Below are 19813 nucleotides of genomic sequence, written 5' to 3'. Positions count from 1 at the left end.
GGCTTTATAAAAAAACGATAACTAACTGAAACTTTATTGTGTCTTTACAAAACTAACTAAAATAAAATAGAATTATAGAGAAAATGTCCTTAGTTTTCGTCTTTGTCAATGTATTTCATAAATGTCAATGTATTTCAATTTCATACGTAGCCTTTTAGTCTATCTTCCGCCGTACCACTTTTAGTACACGCCCCTCACCTGGTTTCATGGCGGCAAAAGTCGGGAGAAAGCGACAGTCTTATTTGGGATTACCTGGAAGGCTGGAACAGTAACGTGCGGTGAGGTTCGTGGCTGGTGAGGCACTGACTCAGAGTCAGATTTACAAATATATAAACCCAATACAGTAGCTTAAATCACTATTCAATTGGCAGCTTGCACATTGACTAGGCTACTGGTTGTTTTTCATACCAGCATTCTTTACACACATAGGTAAGGTAGCTACATACAGTTGGCAGCTGCTAGCTTGTGATGAACTCGTGTTAATATGTGTGATTATGCACTCGTGAATATGAACTCTTAAGAAGTTGCACAGGCCCCCTGAGGGTCTCCGCTGTACGTCCAAAATCAAATCTATTCTTGAGGTTCAAAATATTTACAAAGCAATTTGGCTTTGGATGTGAGAAGTCGATCGAGTTATCTTCTGTCCCGTGGTTTGAATCATACCTTTTAGCTACGGCATTGATCTCCCATTATTGATCAATTCACGTTTTGATTGAAAGTCCAGTTATGAGAAATGTTTTAGCTTAGCTATAGAATCTTCTATTTTCGTAGTCAAGGTAAAATATAAGAGAGTAACGGCAGAACAAGCATTAACCCAACCGGTGGCCTCTCGCATGCTCCCTTCATTGAAGCAGAGATACTGTTTGCCTCCTCTCCGTGCTTTTTCACTGCGGCTTTACGTCAGATCAGCAAAACTAAATAGGTTCTACGCATGCGCTTAACCCAGTTTGTGAGGGATTGCGCAATCTGAGATAAGGCACAGCTCGTCGCTGCCTCACCGTCTCCTGTCTGTTTGAGCAGGACATGCGCAAATTCTGACTGACACACGTCTGACACATATCTTTCATAGTTGTCTTTGGTGGATGGCTGTTCATCTGTCCTAAGTGAATACTTTTTTTTTAAATGGTATGTTTGGTGAGTTTTTATTACATATTATTTATTGTAGCTTGTATCTTCTATTCATTTTGAGCATTTTGTTTTGCAAGCAAAACAATTAAGCTTCCCTGAACTGCCCCCCCCCCCCCTGGTCTGTTGCATTCCACAGTAAAGACTAAAACTAATACTGAAACTAATAAAAACTAAACTCAAACTAAGCATTTTCCAAAAATAGAAACTAAACTAAACTAGCAAACCCGCTTTGAAAACTAATTAAAACTAAACTGAAATTGAAAACAAAAAGTCAAAACGAAATAAAAATAAAAACTAGTGAAAAATGCAAAACTATAATAACCTTGCTACTGACACGGATCCGTGGCAATAGTGCAATAGTTCCTTATTGCCAAAGAATCTGTACCAATAGCCACTCCGATTATAATATTAATCAATCAATGTTCAAAATGAGTTGATGGTGTCTATTCATTGTGTCCAACGCACCTTATCGACATCTAGGAAGAACTTGACTACTTTATTCTCTTGAAGAATGTCTTCACAGCAAGAGATGGAAATCAAGACTCTTTTCATTAGTGGTACCTCGGTGGTGGAATGACATTACCTAGTGCTATCCAATCACGTGACAGCCACGGTTCCGTCAAAGAGTATCACAAAGCGTTTAAAGACTCACCTCTTAAGAACTCATCTGTCATCTAATGTATTAGTTCAAGCCCTATTATTTACTATAGTTATAGTTTATATCATTATTGTTAAAATGTACCATCTGATATACAATATTGTTTAAAAGCATTTGCTGTAGTTGGTTGCTGATCATATCGTTTTACTTTTTTCTGTAGGTCACTTTGGACAAAAGCGTTTGCTAAATATGTGAGCGGACTAACATTACTGTAATGAACAGCATTGCAAATACAAAACTGATTTGGGCTTCCATGTCCCTTTGCTCTCCTCAAATTCACAATTTGACCTCTACACAATAACATGCAAAGTGCGATTGCTCAGCAGTAGTAGAGGAGCACTATACAGTAACTGCACGGATCAGACATGGGAATGAAAGCAGTGCACAGGAAAAGGTGCCAAAATTGTGTTCAACAAACTACACAAGAACACACATATTTTGATGACTAGACATCTTGATCATTTCATTAATCTGCACCTCCTCTGCAGAAACAGGGATGCACGGGTAGGCTACCACATAATTGTGCATTCTCTCTGTCTCCAAAAAACAGCTGTTTGTTAATCGATACATTTGATGAAGGTATGAGGCCAATCTGCTCGTGTATTCTTGTATATTCTGTTAAACACAGTATGTGTGCAAATGTGGTTTGAAGACAGATGGGGCTATGAACGCAGTATTATTACAAGGAAACTGCACCAGTTTAACAGAGTTGGTAGTGACACAGATAACAAAGTCACCTGTCTTCGCTTTCTTAATGTTTCGGTCATAGTATCATCACTACACATTTTTTGCAATAGGATGATGCATATATCCTAACCATATTATATTCTAAGAATATCAGCCATTTCATGCTTTTTCACAGATTTTTCCGTGTCTCTGTAAACCATAATGAATACATTAGCGGGGTTGTTGGTGAGTTTTTCAGTGGATTTACTGATGTGTTGGTTGTTATCTTGTGTTACATCACAAGCTTACAACAACTCACTTGGCCCTACAGAAAATGTAGTCAATTTGCTGTTTTGTAAGCGTGTAGGACAGAAACTCACGGCATTTCAGAAACGTATCAAACTACACGTCGAAAACATAACTTAGTTACATTGGCCTCCTAGCATTTCTTTTCATGGAGTCGTACCATTAGCCACCCCAGGCGTGCAGGTGAAGTTAGTTTCGGTCCAGTAAAACCGTTTCAACCGACCTAACTTACACTACATTACACCCATGAGTACCACATTTTAAATTCCCGTCAAATACAAAAATCACAGGGTTATCTGCATGGTTTTCAACGGGCCAATATATCATCTAACGTCAGCCTACACTGTCGATCCAGTGTTTTACGTTAGCAAAATCGAATCATTCAAGTGAAAAAGGTTTTCACTAATCCTGCGTATCTTGCAACAAGATAAAGACAGACCGATCCAGTTAGCTCGAACATGAAAGTTAAACACCACTTTAACATTTTCACTTTTCATCTCCCTCATCTGTAACAAACTAATTATATGGACCGTTTACACATCAACCATTTTTATAACAGTGGTAGTCAAATGCTGTTCTTTCTAAGAATCTAGTTGGTTGAATATTTACAATGCCAGAAACTCGTGGCCTTTCAAATGCACATCCTCAGCATACCATATGCCTTCCTCGTTCAGGACTACTGATTCTCAGCATACCACTCCAGGTCAAGTATTAAGAAGATGCTTTTGTCTAAAGCGACTTACAAGGGCGTCCTGGCCGGGAATCGCCATCAATTGCTTAGAAGGCAGCAATGCTAACCATTATAGCATCGACACACATCATTTCCCCCCTTCATTTCAATGGGAAAATAAGCAACTAAAAACGGCAATCAAAACAAAACCAGCTGACATCAATTAACTAAGTGCATTAGGACGGACCTGTTATCGCTGCAATAGAATCGATATCATGAAAACCATGGGAGTTGAAACGGCTCCAAAAACGGAATAATAAAAATTATATAAAACTTAAGAAAAACAATATGTGATTGTGCAAGGATAGGCAGTACAGTCTGAGATTCATTGTTTCCCCAAGCCTTAAATGGAAGACTCCACCTTTAGCTTACAGCTGCTATTTCGGGGTTCCAGCTTCAGCTCACTGGGCTTGTCCAGGTGGTACTCCACAGTGATGCTAGGGTCTGTGCCGATCTGACCCGGCTCTTCTTCCTCGTCCTCCGGCGTGTCAGGGTAGATGACGAGAAACGCAGCAACAAAAAAGCCCAGGACAGAACCTCCTGATGCCACCATGGGGATGACCCTCACTGAGCCCACAGCATCTACCACTGCACCCAGCGCAGACGCCACCAGGATCTGGGCTATGTACACCTGGCATGACAGGATGGCACAGTCGATGCCAAACCCCCTTCTGGAGTTGCCCGGGCTGTGATGGATGTACTATATGAAGAGAAAAGAAACGGGGAAAAATGACAATACATACCATTTCTACCAGTCTTTTCAGAGATATACACTATTGAGTGCATTTGGAAATAAATGTAATAAGGACCTTGGAAGGAGATTAACTCTTTTAAGATTAAGTTTTTATTTCATGGTGGTCAAAGCAGAATCACTAGACCAAGACAATTGTGCAGGACTTGTAATCAGTGTGTCACAAAGCACACAATTGGCTTACATCTCACAGAGATTTACAACACTGAACCCTTTCCACGTTGGTTTGTACTCTGTTAGAATTTCCCTCATCTTAGACTACACTGCATGACCGTTGGCCATGGCCACACATTCCAATTATTGTTGGACCCTCATGATGCCACGTTATTAAGTAAAAAAGACAGTTAGATTATATTTATTAAACTGATACCTACCTCCTTACTTTCATGGTACTGACCCAAAAGGGCATATGGACAGTAGGAGATACTCATGGAAAAGACTCCCATGGTGCTTATCATCACCATGGCAACATAGACGTTGGGGAAGATAGCCATCACTGCAGTCCCCACTGCAAAGCCCAAAGTGCCTAGCATATAGACGATCTTGATGCTGAGGTCAAAGTTGTCCAGGTATTTCTGGAGTACCACTGTAGGGAAAAAAATAAAAATCTGTCTGTCCATTCAGCAGAACATTGCACAAAATTGGAATTGGAAACCAAGTTTTTATGAATATGATGGCCTTCATTTTGAGATTTTTTTATATTTTATTACTGGGTATTAAAGTGCATCTGGCTCGCCAACTGGAATCTCAAAACATACAGATCAACAATGCTAATCTGCGTGAACAAAATAATTCAGTATCTTGATTCAGTATCCTCCTTTGATGCTCATTGCTAGCAAAGACGGAGGATCAAAACATGGGTGTCAGTAAGAGAGAGAGGAAAGACCAAAGAGTGAAGTCGTCATGTGTGATGTGGTAGTAGATCTCGGTGACCCACCTGAGCAGACAGCAGCTGTAGCAGCATAGACCACCAAGCCCCAGCAGCCCATCTGAACCCCTTTATGGTAGTTCTGCAGGTCAGTGGAGTTGGCAGCAGCCTGGGAGGAAGAGGATACACACAAGTAACCCCTCTGTGCACAGCACACCCAGCGCACCACACACACACACACTTTCACAAGTTGCTTGAGCTGAAAGGTACCAGCCTGAAATTCTGGCGAAAGAATTTCAGCTCATCATCAGCCAATCAAATTACACCCCTCCAGTCCATGCTCCTGAAGCAACGTGTTGATTTGTTGAACGCGTTGCTGGAAATAGTATATGGTTCGGTCCGAGCCGCTTGGTTTATTTCCCTACTTCTGGACAGCTACAGGAACGAGAGGAGCAATTAGCTGAATTTAGTCTATTGGATTAAGATCACGGACTGCAACTTTATAGCTTGTTAGCTACCACTAATTAAAAACATGGGAATCTGTTGCTCCTGTGTGTTCCTATATTAGAGGTACTTTTCTCCATTCATAGCTGCTCTCTATGAATAATATGCAGTGGGAATGTGATGAGAAACAAAAGCTTTGTCAATTTACCTTAGGGTCTCCCTTAAAGATGACCTGGCCCATGAAGTCGGTATAGAAGACAGCCTCTGCCATGATGGCGAACCAGGTGAACAGGTGGCAAAGGCAGAGGCGGGCAAGCTGCCGCGGCATCTTCAGCATGGACAGCCACAGCAGCTTGACAGTGGTGCCCGCCTCCCCGTCCTCACTCTCCTCGTCCTCGCTGCCGGACACTGACAGGCCCCTCTCTTGCAGACGGCGTCCTGGCCGCCGTGGCAGTTCATAGATGTCATTCATGCTGCGGGAGGAAGTGATGCGCATGGGCGACATGTTGCCACGGGTACGACGCGACCGCAAGAAGGCTACTCGGCCATAGTAGGAGAAGGTGAATGAAGGCTGCCGGTAGAAGGAGAAGTGCCGGTGCCGTGGCGGGGCGCAGGGCAGTCGCTGATTCACTTTGTTTGCCAGAGCGAAGGCGCCCGAGCTGGAGCCGGCCGGAGCTCCGTTCCCGGTCTTGCTGGCCCCAGAGAGCCGCTCATCCCTGCTGGCCGACGCCTGTGCCCGGGAACGCAGACTGCTGCCATAATACTGCAAAGGGCTCTGCTCTGTTGGTTGAAAGTTCCGGAAGACAGCATCGTCATCAGTCACAAATGGAGAGTCTACATCAGGAATCAAACCCAGAGTCCGATCCCGATCCAGGTCTGGGTCAAGCTCGATGGTGGCATCTGGCATGGCCAGAACCGAGTCACTTTTGCACCGCACCATGTCCACATTGAGGAAGTCCATCTGCACCTCCTGCTCCTTCTGGTCATGCTCGTCGTGCCAGTCTCTGCCGGGCTCCTCTTCACCAATGAAGTCCAAATGGGGCAGACTGCCGTTGGCACGGACCAGAGACAGGTCATCTACTTCTTCTTCACCCTCCAGACCTTCACGGCGGTGCCTACTGTATGGCTGTTCTTTGATGCTGAACAGGTGAAGTGTCACTGATATGATGAAGAAGATGGCAGCAAAGAAAAAGAGGACCTGCTCCTGGGCCTGGAAGGCTTTGCCTATAGCAGTGTGAGTCCAGTCCAAACCTCCCAGCATATAACCCACTGCCCCTCCCAGTCCTGGGAGAAGGGGAAGGGATTCATTGATTTTTGGCAGAATTTAGGAATATGAATAAGAAAAGTCTTTAAGTATCTTATCTTACAAAAAATGACTTCACATACCATATTTATGGTGACCTGTAATTATAAAACTAAGAATAGAAACTATTTTATCTATTTAAAAACACCTCTATAGACAGACATCACAAAGCTCCCAGAGCAAAAAGTTTTCAGTGATATCAGGTTTGCATTTTTGCAAATAAAAGAAAACCATAAGGCCTTAGAGAACCTTCACACAAACACTACACTAGACTACATTCCATACAGGACAGCAGGGATTATACATCACCCAAATCCAGGTGGAAAGTTTAACTAGAAAAATAAAACTAAAGAAAAACAAAAGTTAAAGGTTTGCTTGGCTTGACATTTACTACCAACAGTTAACCTTTAATCTTAATCTCTCACCGTTTCATGGGAAAAAAATAAACCCCAACAAAGCTTGGGTCTATTTTCACACTGGTTTCCAATGTGAGCATATGAATACTATGTGGTGTGCGCCTACCAGCTGAAAAGGCGTGAATATTCAAGGCCATGTCCTGCTCCTCCGTGTCAGCCACATCCAGCAGGTAGGCTCGGATTGGGCCTTCTGAGGCATCTGCACAGAAGTCCAGCACCACCACGCCAAGCACCGTCAGCACTATGCCAACAGGCTGACTCCCAACCACATCCCCGATGGCCAAACCTGACACAGACAGTGAAGGAGTTAAGAACCAGCAGAATTTATCAGTTTAAAAAAAATATATAATAATAATATAAATAAATATATATATGTTTGTATCTGTATCTGTATGTATGTATATAAATAATAATTTAAGGTACTTTTAAATGCTTTTACTATTCAGTTTGCGAAACTGATTTCTAATGACAAAAATTGTTGCATTGTCTTTTCCTCTTCCAGGAAGATGGCTGCTAATCCCTTACCAATCACAGCGCCATTGAGAAACAGGGCCACTCCCATCAGCATCCCCACACAGAGGGCCAGGATGAAAGGTCTTCTGCGGCCCCATCGCAGGGTGCAGCGGTCACTGGCAGAGCCAATCAGAGGGGTGAAGATCAGACCAAGGACAGGGCTGAGAAACCACGTCAGACTGTAGTACTGCTCTGGCAGACCTAGGAACAGCCACACCAAACAAAACAAGGACCAACGCCTTCAAACAACTAGGATAGTTTATGCTGCAAACAAACTCTAATGATTTATTAGGAACTTATGTTCAGCTAAAACGGAACCTGATCAGACACTAACATTAAACAGCGCATTAGCAAGCAGTGAAGTGCTCACTATTTGTGCACCATTTAGCTCCTGAACCAGGCTTTTACCTCTCTTTCAACTATTCACACCTCAATTCAGGAACCATGTCAGAAGCTGTGTCTACATAACAGGACCTTTCATTTAGAGGATGCAATTACATTTTGTGACCAAGGCAAACCCTGGTTCAACAGCCTAACAAACTTCTTGTAGTCATCGATGGTGGTTGCTAAGAGAATTAGTCTTGCCGGCATTTAGACAAATGTAAGTCTTTTAGCACAATTTAAGTGAGAATAAGCTCATTTTGAATCATCTTCAAAGTGGCTTTCTAGTAACAGGATACTATTGCTTTCCAGGAGCTGCTTTTCCCTGTCAGGAGCTATGAGCTAATCCTGCCATCAGCAGGTAGGCCTAACCATCCCCAAACCCCACACCCATTCCACACAATTAGAGCCATTATATCCACAACATGTTTGATTCACTTTGTTGAAACCAGTTACTGATTATCAGCAGAAAAAAAATCTCCATCAAATCCCACTGGCAGAGAAGTTTCCATTTATTTGGTGATGACCTCACAAATTTTCCACTTCAGAAAAACAGCATGAGAAAAATGTGCCGACTCACACATTCCAATCATTCCCACCAATCTTTCCCTAGCTATTGTTTTTTTCCCCCTCTTTTTTTTTTTTTGGCAATGGAAAATAAAACAGGTGTCTGTCAGGCAACTTCAAGGTTACTAAAAAGACCTCCTGATTCCTTTGTTTTACAAACAGTTGATGTATGCACAACACTGTGAGACAATGAGAGAAGGTTAAGGCTAAAGCGGTAAACCTCCACCTTACCTATCTGCAGCAGTACAGGTGTGACCAGGGCCGTCTCCATCGCATAACAGAATTCCCGGCCAAACATGACGGCTCCATTCATGATCCATCTGCGCAGTGGGATGCGCCTGGTGGGACCTTCACTGGCCGATTCATCCTGGCTCTCTGCTTCGTGGTTGCACACCTTCCCTTTATGCAAACTGCCGCTCTGACTGTTCTCTGGCAGGTCCACTGCCTCATCCAGAACACACACGGCATCTGCGCCGGCGGTCTTGGGGGTCATGGCGTCCTTCATGTACTTGTTGCAGATTGATGAACAGGACACTTAATTGTCCTGAGCTCTTATTCTCCAGTTCCCCTTCTTCAGAACGTCCAAGAGGATGCTGTCCAATCCACACTCATGGAGGATTTCACATGGGGACAAGCAGTTGTGTCGACTGAGGTAGCTCGGATTGCACCATTTGGTTTGGTAGACTTTCACTGTCTAGCAAAGTTAACGGTTAAAAAAATCCATATAGATTTTAGAAGTGGAGGTAGACAAGGCATGGCTTCCTTAGAATAGAGGCACAGGGGAGAAGTTATGGGAAGGAAGATCTTCCTGCGAGATGTGGAGGCTCTTTGGTGCATCCCCACTGAGTGATAAATGAAGCATTTCTGTTCAGCCTGTGATGGACAGAAGCATTTAGAACCCAGAAACTGTTCACCAGGCCAGTCAATTACTTAACATGGTTGAGTAACTCAAAAATAAGAGGAACCAAGACATGCAAGTCACAAACATATCTTCATAGCATTAAGGACATTTTCAAAGTGGACATCATAGCAAATAGACTAAACGAACATGCCAGCGGATCTTCCTCACAAATATCAGGGTGAGTTGGCAGTTCAGGAGTTGTATTGCATGTCAGAAGTCTCAAAGGTTAAATTAGTATGGTTTGAGTAATATAGCACTGATGCAATATCCCCAGTTAAACCAACCGACAGACTCAACAGCAGTTGAAAAATGCAAGCAGTCAGTAGCCACATAATATACACTAATATAATGTAATATATACACTAATATATATATATATATATATATACAACCACACTAATATATATATATTAGAAATATTACTGATTTCGTGTTGAAGGGCAAAAACGTGGACAGAGAAGAGCTAAATCGAACCCACAATATTTCACTTGTCTTCATAAAGTAAAGAAAAACGTACCCGGTTTGAGTCCCAAGGAATGGCTTGCTAAAATTGCATGGTTCTGGTGAAGAAAATAGCGGATCCTGTGTAAAACACAATCTCGTAGGCAACAAGGGAAAAGTATTCGTATCAGCAGGTTGGTCATGCCAGTGATTGCCAAGGAACACACTGCTTTTTGCACTTGCCCATCCCCCTTAGTACGTTTCTGAAGCAAAACTCCACCCTTGAAGAATCAACTCAGGAATTTTCCAGCAAAGGAGTATGAGCCTGTCAAAACATGTTTAAACCAGATGAAAGTCAGGTGATTGTCAACCTCCTAGAATTCACTGCATGTACGTTTGGTAACTGAAAACAGAAGAGATCACACACACAATTAACAAGGAAATATAAGTTGTTACCAAGCTGAACGCTCGTTCAGACAGGTTAACCTGTCTAACATTAGCTAGAAAGCTAACGTTACTTTAGGTTACCTACAGCGTATCTTCCCAATTTAAATGAAGTCCATAATCTACGTTAATATGTTGACATGGTGACATATGACAACATTGTATCCTTATTTGGCTGCCTAGTTCACACTCAATATTTTTTAAAAGCAGGTTTTTGAACGCGTCCCAATATGTCAGTTTAGTGTGCCTAGCCTAGTGGGCTAACATACGCTAGATAACAACGGTAGCTAGGGCGAAATGGCAACTTAACAGGATAGCCAGGATACTAGGATAGTATAATTAGCTAGGTATCCTAGCTAGTTAGCAAGGTAACTCAAAGAGACTTTAGCTGATGTTGGGAATCCGTTGAACCAGGAGCCGTCAAACCATGAATACAGGTCATGTTCACCAGTAACGGCATCTTTAGATGTCTAGGGTTATCTTTTAACGTGGTGCCACACACTGCTGTACTGAATCAGACTTTGCTAGCAAACTGAGCAGATGAATTACACTAAACAGCTTCCCCGCTAACTCCTGCTAGCTTAGGTTAAAGATTTATTCACGCAAATTAGCATTGCGTTAAATAGCCAACTTTCTTATATTTTATTCATTATCTGGCGTTTGCATTTCTGTCATGTTTCCAAAAGGTACTGATTTAACGCCATTGGTCTTGGTCTACAGATAATGAAAGCCATGCGAATACACTACCTGATTGCCTATCTAACCCGTAATCCTGTAGGTGCGTCTGACTGATCAGATGTATTGTAAATGGCAGTCCATTGTAGAAGCGTCCATGTATGATGATAATGAGAGGGTTTCCAGTGACGGCAAACCACTAAAGAGCAGCTATCGCCAACTGCTGTTTCAAAAGAACGTGGAAAAACAAGTTGTGCTTGCCTTGAAGTAACCTATGTTGAAATGTATGAAGTCTGGCAAACGTAAGCTACTTATGATATACCATCATCGAAATATACCCACCCAACAAATCCTACTAAAAAATAGGACATTTTTTCTCTCTTTTATTTTCATTCGAAAAATTGTTTCTTTGTCACGTGGTAATAAAGGTTACCTCGTTCAACACATCAATTTGAGCGTGTTGAACGAGGTAACCTTTCCCTGTGTGGGATTTTAGCTTGAAGGGCTGCCCTGGGCCCACAGTCACAAAGGGGTCCAAGTTTGCCGTACTGAACATGTAGTTTTGTTGTTTAGTTAAATATTCTAAATTCAGTTTGTGTGTCTTGATTGCAGCAAAAACAATATAAAGCCAGAAGTCATGTCTTCTGTCATTGATTCCACCACCTTAGTCCCCCCTTAGGCAAACTATTAGGTGGGCTGAAGTGTAGTTCTCAGTCGGACCATTGTAAATACTTTTCTAACCAGAATTGTATCCATGGTTGCACACAACTTTTTACTCACAGCCACAGCTCTTACTCTCACGGTTTCGCCGTAGAGGGTTTGTGGTAGTCCTTCCAACAGTGAGCTTCTGGTTGGATTTCTTGCCCTATGTGTCAAGCTGATATTGCTGCATCAGTATGTTAAACCATTTATGTTAACCTGATATGCTGTATCTGTACAGGGGAAAAGTTGAACATTGGGTTCACAACCAGGGCTAAACTTAACAGATATCTTGATGAGGGTGACATCACACCACGGCAGGTGGATTCATTCCATGAAGATGTGTTTCCTAACAAGTGCTGTGGGCTATGCACTTAAGAAGCTGCCAATGGAAGAGCCACTGATCAAACACGCATAATTTGTAGATGTGCGGCAGTGGGCTGAAAGTGGCATTGAAGATGTCCTGTACTTTGTTGAAAGGTTAGTTTTTTTCTTTAATTATTGTCTATCATCTTAGCTAAAATGCTTATGATGAGGTATGTTCACTCCTAAACTGCACATGAGTTATTCTTATATGGCTTTTCCTCAAAGATGTGTATGAACTGCGGCTGGTTGATGACAATATACCTATAACTTAACCACCTGTAACTCTACTTTCATAAATAGGTTTCCCCATCTCCTCCCATACCATGGGCCAGAGGAGCATGACCACCTGGGTGAGGAGTTTCTGAATTATCAGACTATGCCAACAACCTCCCTTCAGGACGAAACTGAGATGGAAAGCTTCTGGGCTGGAATGGCAACACGGAAACATAAGGTATACATTTTTTTTGTCTTTCTTTTTGGCAGGTGTGGCTTGGCTACGTAGGTTGCTTTTATTGATGCATGCATATATTGTGTCATACATGATGCAAACTATGCATGTTGTATCTGAACTTTGTTACAGTACACTTACAGTATTAATCAAAACAAAATATGGTATGTTTTTCCATTTTGTTCTTGGTTCATTTTCCATAGGTGACAGGAGCCAAAGAATTTGAGAGGCTTGCTGCCGTCGCCAAGCTGGTCCTGGTGTTGCCCCATTCGAATGCAGATGCTGAGAGGGTGTTTTCAGTTGTGGGACTGAACAAAACTAAGACCAGAAATAGCCTGGCATTGGATGGCACCCTGTCCTCAATAATGGCCATAAAGATGGCCGACCTGGAGCCCTGTTTCAGATGGGAGCCCCCCTCAGAGGTCATCAGGGCCTCCAAGAAGGCCACAGGCCAGTACAACCTTGCCCACAGATCTTAGAAAATGACTAACCAGCTTGCATACCTAATTTTTAGTTATTTTTGTCATGTGTTGATCCATTTTATTGCTTAAAAAGGCTACTGTATAAGCACTTTATTTGTTGCACTTTTTTGTTTGATGGAACGTGTGGTTGGAGGCTTTGAATAATGAAAAATATTTCTCCCTAACTAATGTTGTGTAATTTTTTGCTGAACATAAATCATTAAGTGCTTTTAAGAAAACAATTATTAACAATATAGGTTAGGTTTCAGTTAAGAATTAGTTGAATACCATTGTAATCAAAATGTCAATCAACCTACCTTGGTCAAATCTTAAACACAGGTCTATTAATTAGGCTATATTGTGGTACATAGACAGTCATTGAGGCACAACAATAGTTTTCTGGTTGAATGTTTAGCTCAAGTCTAGAAGGCCCTACAAGTCATGATCAGATGAACATGAATCAGAATAAGTTCAGGTATTGCACATCTTTAGCATACCACCCAAAAATCCACTAGAATGCAGGAAATAACATCACCTTAAACCAAAATTCAGCTATGTCTTGGCTTCACAGAATGTAACCAAAGTTGTCCATCTCCAGTAGGCCGCCCCTCAACGTCTTTGGGCCCCACAAACCACCAGGATGCAGGGCACAACATGGGTACAACGCCAAATGAATTCCAATTCCCTGATATTTGAGCCACCAACTTGTGTGGCTGCGTGCGCGGCAAAATTTTGGTCACCCGCATCAAAATCTCACTCCAAGGTTTTTTGAAAAGTTGGCAGCTCTGTCTTATGAACCTCTGATCTTCTTATGAAACATAACTTTACAGTTATAGACAGGAACTCCTATGTCTGGTGAGAGCTCGAGCACCAAAAACCCTGTACACAAATACATTGATTTGCTCGTTGCCCATCACTTTGTAGCTGAAAGTTGGTTGTTTTGGGGGAATTCCAACTCCTGGTTGCCAAGGGAGGGAGTTGTTTTGCAAGTCATTCCAGATTTATATCATACAGATCTAGAATTTACATTAACTGCCATTCATAATGGTCACTTGAGTTCATTATTACATCATGATATGGAACTTTCATTTGGCAACATTCTAATCACATATTTGATCATACTCCTCAAAGGGTTAAATACAGTGATACAAGAACGTACAGCTTAGTTGTATGGTTACACTGTGGGCAGTTCAGTGACCTCTGCTGTGCTTAACAAAAAAAATGTTGCCACTCGGTAAGGCAGAAAACACTCTAAAAATGATGGATCGTGTGAGAGACTGGTTGTGATTCCCAAGTTGTGTGTAAATGTATATGAATGTAGTACATTCATGTTTGGTGGGCAGTAGTCTGGTCATGGCCTCATTGCAATATGAAGTACATGCCACAGTTGTATTATTTGAATAGAGTTTTCACTTTAGTTCTGCATATTAATCAGCCTATGTTATACCTCTGCTGACACCTCTGTTCTATTCAGCTGCAAATAGCCAACCAAAGGGTTACTTGAGCCAAAGGGCATGGTCTTAATCAATCAATCAATCAATCAATTCAATCTTATATAGCGCTTCTCTATATACCCAAAGTCGCTTTACAGAGTCCAGAGTCCAGCAGTCATTCATACACAGTCATACCGGTGGTGGTAAGCTACCTCAGTAGCCACAGCTGCCCTGGGGCAGACTGACAGAAGGATAATAAGACACAGGATAATACCATTGGATTGGTTTGTGGAAATTCATGGAGATTTGAATATATCCAGGCTCTTACTCTCTTTGTGACTTCACTCATGCTTTCTGTCTCTCTCTCTCTCTTCATTTCCCCTCTATCTCTCCCCATCTCATCTCTTCATCTTAGTTACTTATTCAGGGTGGGTTTCATTTCTTTAGGTTTTGATGCATTCATTTTTATATTCAAGTGTGTTTGGTTTAATTGGCATCCAACCTGCTTATTCAATTGTTATTATTTACAGTTGTACTTATCCATTTGCGTCATGACACAGTTGCTAAGTGACTTGCTTTTGTAGTTATATTTTACAGGGGAAAGGGAGACTTTTGCCCTGACAAAACAGGTATGAACAAAAGAAATTCACTTGAGAAAACTTAAACACATAGACTACACGTTTATTTGGCCTCCAATGTCATGCACATATACTGTATAGTCAATGTATACTTTTACTTTATAAAATGTTGTTGACATTCGTGGCGTATCTACATAATTGATTGAGAAATGTATTTACAGCAAAACTAGAAAAACAATGTTTTTTGACACATTTTAGTTTCAAATCGCTATATCTTGGAATTAACTTTTGCAACACTGGACTGCACTGTGGTGACACACAATTAGATAAAGAGCAAGTATCATCTTCACAATGAATAACAACCTGCACAAAAGTCTAAAATGATACATGTTAACAGTATAGCCTAAATACAAGCTAGCCCCTGGTAGTGTAAACAGGCTAGTTTACAGTGTATTTATATCCTGAATCCAAACAATGTTAGATGGAAAAAATCGGCTTACTGTTAAAACTCTAGGTCTATGGACACCTTTAATACAGACTATGTATCCGATGATCATCGACAGATCGTCTGCATGGTTGTATGTCGCTTTGGATAAAAGTGTCTGCTAAATACCTGGCCTTTACCTTTATCTACAAAATCATTGAAAAAATGACTGCAAGAAAATAAATAATGCAACTAGATAACCTATGCAGCAAAATATATCCACTATGGTTTGTTACTAGTTGAATTAATTCCTCTATAACTCATTCTTCTTGGTAATAGTAGCAGTAGACTAAACCTAGTTACAAAACTGTAAGATAATGGCCCAATAAATCTGAAATATACAGAACCACCAACAAAAATAGCCTATAACTAATGTTAGCCAAATTTGTAATTTCTGTTGGTGTTCCTGAATCACCAATAAAACAGTTAGACATGGCTAAAACACAATCTTACAACAACATTAGCATTATTTAGAAACTTAAGATTTAATAGGCTATTACTATTTGGATATAATTATTAAAGCTATTATGATAACTTACTACCAGTTCTCCCTTAAAATGTACTTATGTTTCCTCAGTGAGACTCTTGACTCAGCTTGTTGCTGGCAGGCAAGGTTTATTTGGTGTTCTCCTCCGACAGTGTCAGTATACAGACACATCAGGTTAGTATGTCAGGAGTCTCGTCACCTTCCACCTTCCAAGAACAACCATAACTCAAAACGTACCGGTTATTGCAGGTTTAGGGGTCTGACACCAATCACCATTGTGGTATTGAGTCGGTTCTTTCTGAACAGTACATCGATTTCCTACGTATCATTTTCAATATGATCACTCAGCACACACACACACACATCTGCATGTTCCTGGGAAGTTGAGGAGAAGCTTCTGATCACGTCTGCCAATCTATCTATGAACAGCAAGCGCACATGATTAGATAAAAGGTCACAAACACTGGGTTGTGACACAGACGTGCTTCCAGACACCCCTTGTGCCTTTGAACATGTTTTACAAACTACTTTGGCAGTGAATCACAGCCCTAGATGATGGTGATCATCAAATACAAGAGAGTAAATCAAAAACAGACACCAAAGCAGACAGAAACGACACAGCATAACAGATTCTTAATTGGTTCAGGACTTAAAGGTACAATCCACAATTCTGGAGCAATTGGAGCAATTTGCTGAATTTGAGAAAAAAGTTCATTGGATTTGAATGGCAGACTGTATGTTTAGGACTGTGGGCCTAAGGCCATCATTTTCAGGCTGTTTCCCTTTATGTGAATGTACTTGTAGCTCCCCTATGCTGCTGGGACCAGGCCAATGCAGTCGATAGTCACATTGGTCCAGGGTCCTTCAGCTCATTTAGTCAGGTGCGCAAATCCCCCCCAGTTTCACCTTTGATGGATTTATTTGTGTACAGCCAATCACAGTATTGCACTACCTCCACCAATAGAAATTGTCTCTTGCATTTTGTGGGATTGCACTTGAAACCCTCTTGCACCTCTCTGAGCCTAGATATGTCCCTCACTGCCTTCCCTGCACTGACATTTAGCCATGAAATCATCATTGCCTACAGATGCATGTTGTTCTGGTGACAGCTTAACCCATATAGAACCAACATAGCTATCAGAGCCATAGGCAACAGAGTTGCTAACTTTTAACACTTAGAGAAGGGTGAGATTGACAAAGATTGGCCAAAACAGGTGTGTTTTGTGCCGTGAGATGCACTGAAGTCAATGGATTTGTTTATGCTAGCATGAGATAGGACATAAAAGCATGTGTCTCACACCAAAAGTGCTATAGTTGGCAACCCTGAGACAGACCCAACCAATCAGAAGGTTTTTTTACTCAACATGCTTTGACTAGCTTGAGTCAATTAACCAGTGTTTAGTTTCTGTTTGCTATATATTTGATGTCTCTTCATCCCAATGTGGGCCAGCTTGCCATTGCAAGACATACTCTCTCCTCAGCTCCCCAAGACTTCTGACTCAGCTCCCCAAGACTTCTGACTCAGCTTGTTTCAGTGTACAGATGCATCAGATGTGAAGAGGGTAGGTGTCTCAACATTTTTCACCTCCGAAAATCGAGGAAACTCAAAACCTACAGCCTAGATACAAGTCTCAGCTAAGGGTGTGACACCAGTCACCACTGGGGTTTGGGGTCTGTTCCTACATCAGGACAGTACATCTTTTCCCTACCAGGCATTTTCAAAGTATACAAAGTACACACAGAACACATATCAGCATCTTCTAGGAGAATCATGGAGAAACTGATTACTGATTACTTGTTTTACTCTAACTATCGTCTGCCAGCACATATTAGGTGAATTCGTCACAGCCACTGGGTGGTGACACATGCATTCACTTCTCAAAACTCACAAAAGAACACATATAAAACAGCTCCCAAATCACTGCATGTATATAGCGAGGTGTCTTGAAACGTCCAAAACGTAATTGTCAACAGCAGATTCTTTCTCCAATGTACAGGTATATACGCTGATAAACAATAATTAACTATGCCGGGACCTGCTCTTGCTGAGGTGTAGCCAGGTTCATCAGCATCATGCTGTGGGCAATCCCAGTCACTATGCCTGAACCTTTGGAGCTCTTCTGCATACTGACAATGTCCCCACTGCTCTGCTCAGCCTCTGCCTTACGGAAGAACCCCCTCATCGTGGACTGGAAGTTGTTGGTCACAAAGCAGTAGACCACGGGGTCCAGGCAGCTGTTGAGGCTGCTGAGGGTGACGGTGATGTGGTACGCTACTACATGGTGTGGCAATTCGGGGTGAAAGTAGACCAACACCTGCCGTACGTGGAAGGGTGTGAAACAGATGGTGAAGATGACGAGTACGGTCGTCAGCAGCTGCACCGCCCGTCGCCTGCGCTCGCGACTCTGCTGCATCAGGCCGGGGTTGGCCAGAGCGCACACGATTCGCACGGTGAACACCACAATGATCACCAGCGGCAGGAAGAACTCAAACACTGTGAGGGCAAAGAGGCGCGTCAGACAGCAGGTCAGGAAAGAGTATGTGACCACCACAGCAAACAGCCAGATGCAGACACACGCCACCTTGGCCACGTTAGGGCTGCGCCATCTCCGCGAGGCCTCCACCTGCACTATGGCCAGGTACCGGTCCACACAGATGCTCGTGAGGAAGAGGATGCTGCAGTACATATTGACAAAGTAACTGAAGATGTGCACATAGGAACAGTTGAGACATTTCCCACCACTGTAGTAGAGGATAATGCGTGTGGGTAAAGACAGGTTGACCAGGAGGTCAGTGATTGCCAGGTTGATGGTGTAGATGACAGAGGTGGTCTTGGGCTTGGTGCGAAAACAGAAGATATAAAGGGCAAGGCTGTTGAGGACAATTCCCACCATGAAAATAAGGGTGTTGATGACCACCAGTGCAATCCATAGGGTGTAGAAGTCATCGTAGAGTCCCTCATCGAGGTGGGCCAGGCGGTTCACGTAGGGTTCTCTGGTGACTCTGGACACATTAGTGGTGAGCGTGGGACACAGGGTTGTTGAGACGTTTGTGCTAGAGGACAACTCCATGCCACTGCCACTGGCTCTCTGTCTGAGCAAAAACAAACACATGTAAGGATTCAGTAGAAAACATCATTTGTCATTCTATATAAGGTTTTTTTTTACTATTACTACTAATTTGTACAAGTACAATATAAACTTGGAAAATGTAATGAGGTAACTGTGAACACACTGATCCACTGATCCAGAGATGCTCTCAAAAAAAGTCTTCAACATGGGGAGGGATGTTTCTCCATTAGAGTGGAAATAAATAGTACTATGAGATATTGATACTGGGAAATTCTATGCAATGAAAAGGTCAGAGAGAGGGGGAAACATAATGAGATGAGCTGTCAGAGGGGAGGCTGTGTTTAGAGCTGAGATTCTCATGACTGTTGCACAGTCACAGTCACAAGAGAGCTGTGTTTAGAGCTGAGATTCTCATGCCTGTTGCACAGTCACAGTCACAGGAGAGGCTGTGTTTAGAGCTGAGATTCTCATGACTGTTGCACAGGTACAGTAGTACAGGCATGACTAGTTTCTCGGTACTGTGAGTTGTTTAATGAATATTACAAAAGACACTGAAAAGTGCTCTGTTCTGGAGAGGTATTAGGTATATTAGGT

The 19813-nt window shown here is 42.2% G+C and overlaps 2 protein-coding genes across 2 annotated transcripts; both read right to left on the bottom strand.

Moving 5' to 3' along the window:
* Positions 1-2906: 2906 nt before the first annotated feature.
* Positions 2907-11500, bottom strand: slc45a4b (solute carrier family 45 member 4b). The gene is made up of 9 exons (XM_012839355.3): positions 11265-11500; positions 10150-10398; positions 8963-9604; positions 7796-7984; positions 7377-7556; positions 5760-6835; positions 5177-5276; positions 4614-4825; positions 2907-4188 (listed from the first exon to the last, which is right to left on the bottom strand). The coding sequence occupies exons 3-9, from the start codon at positions 9234-9236 to the stop codon at positions 3832-3834; spliced, it is 2388 nt and encodes a 795-aa protein (XP_012694809.2). The 5' UTR covers positions 9237-9604; positions 10150-10398; positions 11265-11500; the 3' UTR covers positions 2907-3831.
* A 6002-nt stretch (positions 11501-17502) lies between these two features.
* Positions 17503-19242, bottom strand: gpr20 (G protein-coupled receptor 20). Its single transcript, XM_012839366.3, has one exon. The coding sequence runs from the start codon at positions 19217-19219 to the stop codon at positions 18173-18175; it is 1047 nt and encodes a 348-aa protein (XP_012694820.2). The 5' UTR covers positions 19220-19242; the 3' UTR covers positions 17503-18172.
* Between the last annotated feature and the right edge of the window lie 571 nt (positions 19243-19813).

This window comes from Clupea harengus, chromosome 11 (genome assembly GCF_900700415.2).
Source record: "Clupea harengus chromosome 11, Ch_v2.0.2, whole genome shotgun sequence".
In the NCBI taxonomy this organism is placed as follows: domain Eukaryota; kingdom Metazoa; phylum Chordata; class Actinopteri; order Clupeiformes; family Clupeidae; genus Clupea; species Clupea harengus.
Note: the sequence above shows the minus strand (reverse complement) of the source record. Positions and strands in the feature narration are given on the sequence as shown.

Excerpts from the sequence above, each read along its gene's own strand:
- slc45a4b (XM_012839355.3), bottom strand. The coding sequence starts at position 9,236 with ATGAAGGACGCCATGACCCCCAAGACCGCCGGCGCAGATGCCGTGTGT. Across the intron at positions 7,557-7,795 it reads TCTCAATGGCGCTGTGATTG|GTTTGGCCATCGGGGATGTG; the intron begins GTAAGGGATTAG and ends TGTCTGTGTCAG. Across the intron at positions 6,836-7,376 it reads TATTCACGCCTTTTCAGCTG|GACTGGGAGGGGCAGTGGGT; the intron begins GTAGGCGCACAC and ends CCCTTCTCCCAG.
- gpr20 (XM_012839366.3), bottom strand. The coding sequence starts at position 19,219 with ATGGAGTTGTCCTCTAGCACAAACGTCTCAACAACCCTGTGTCCCACG.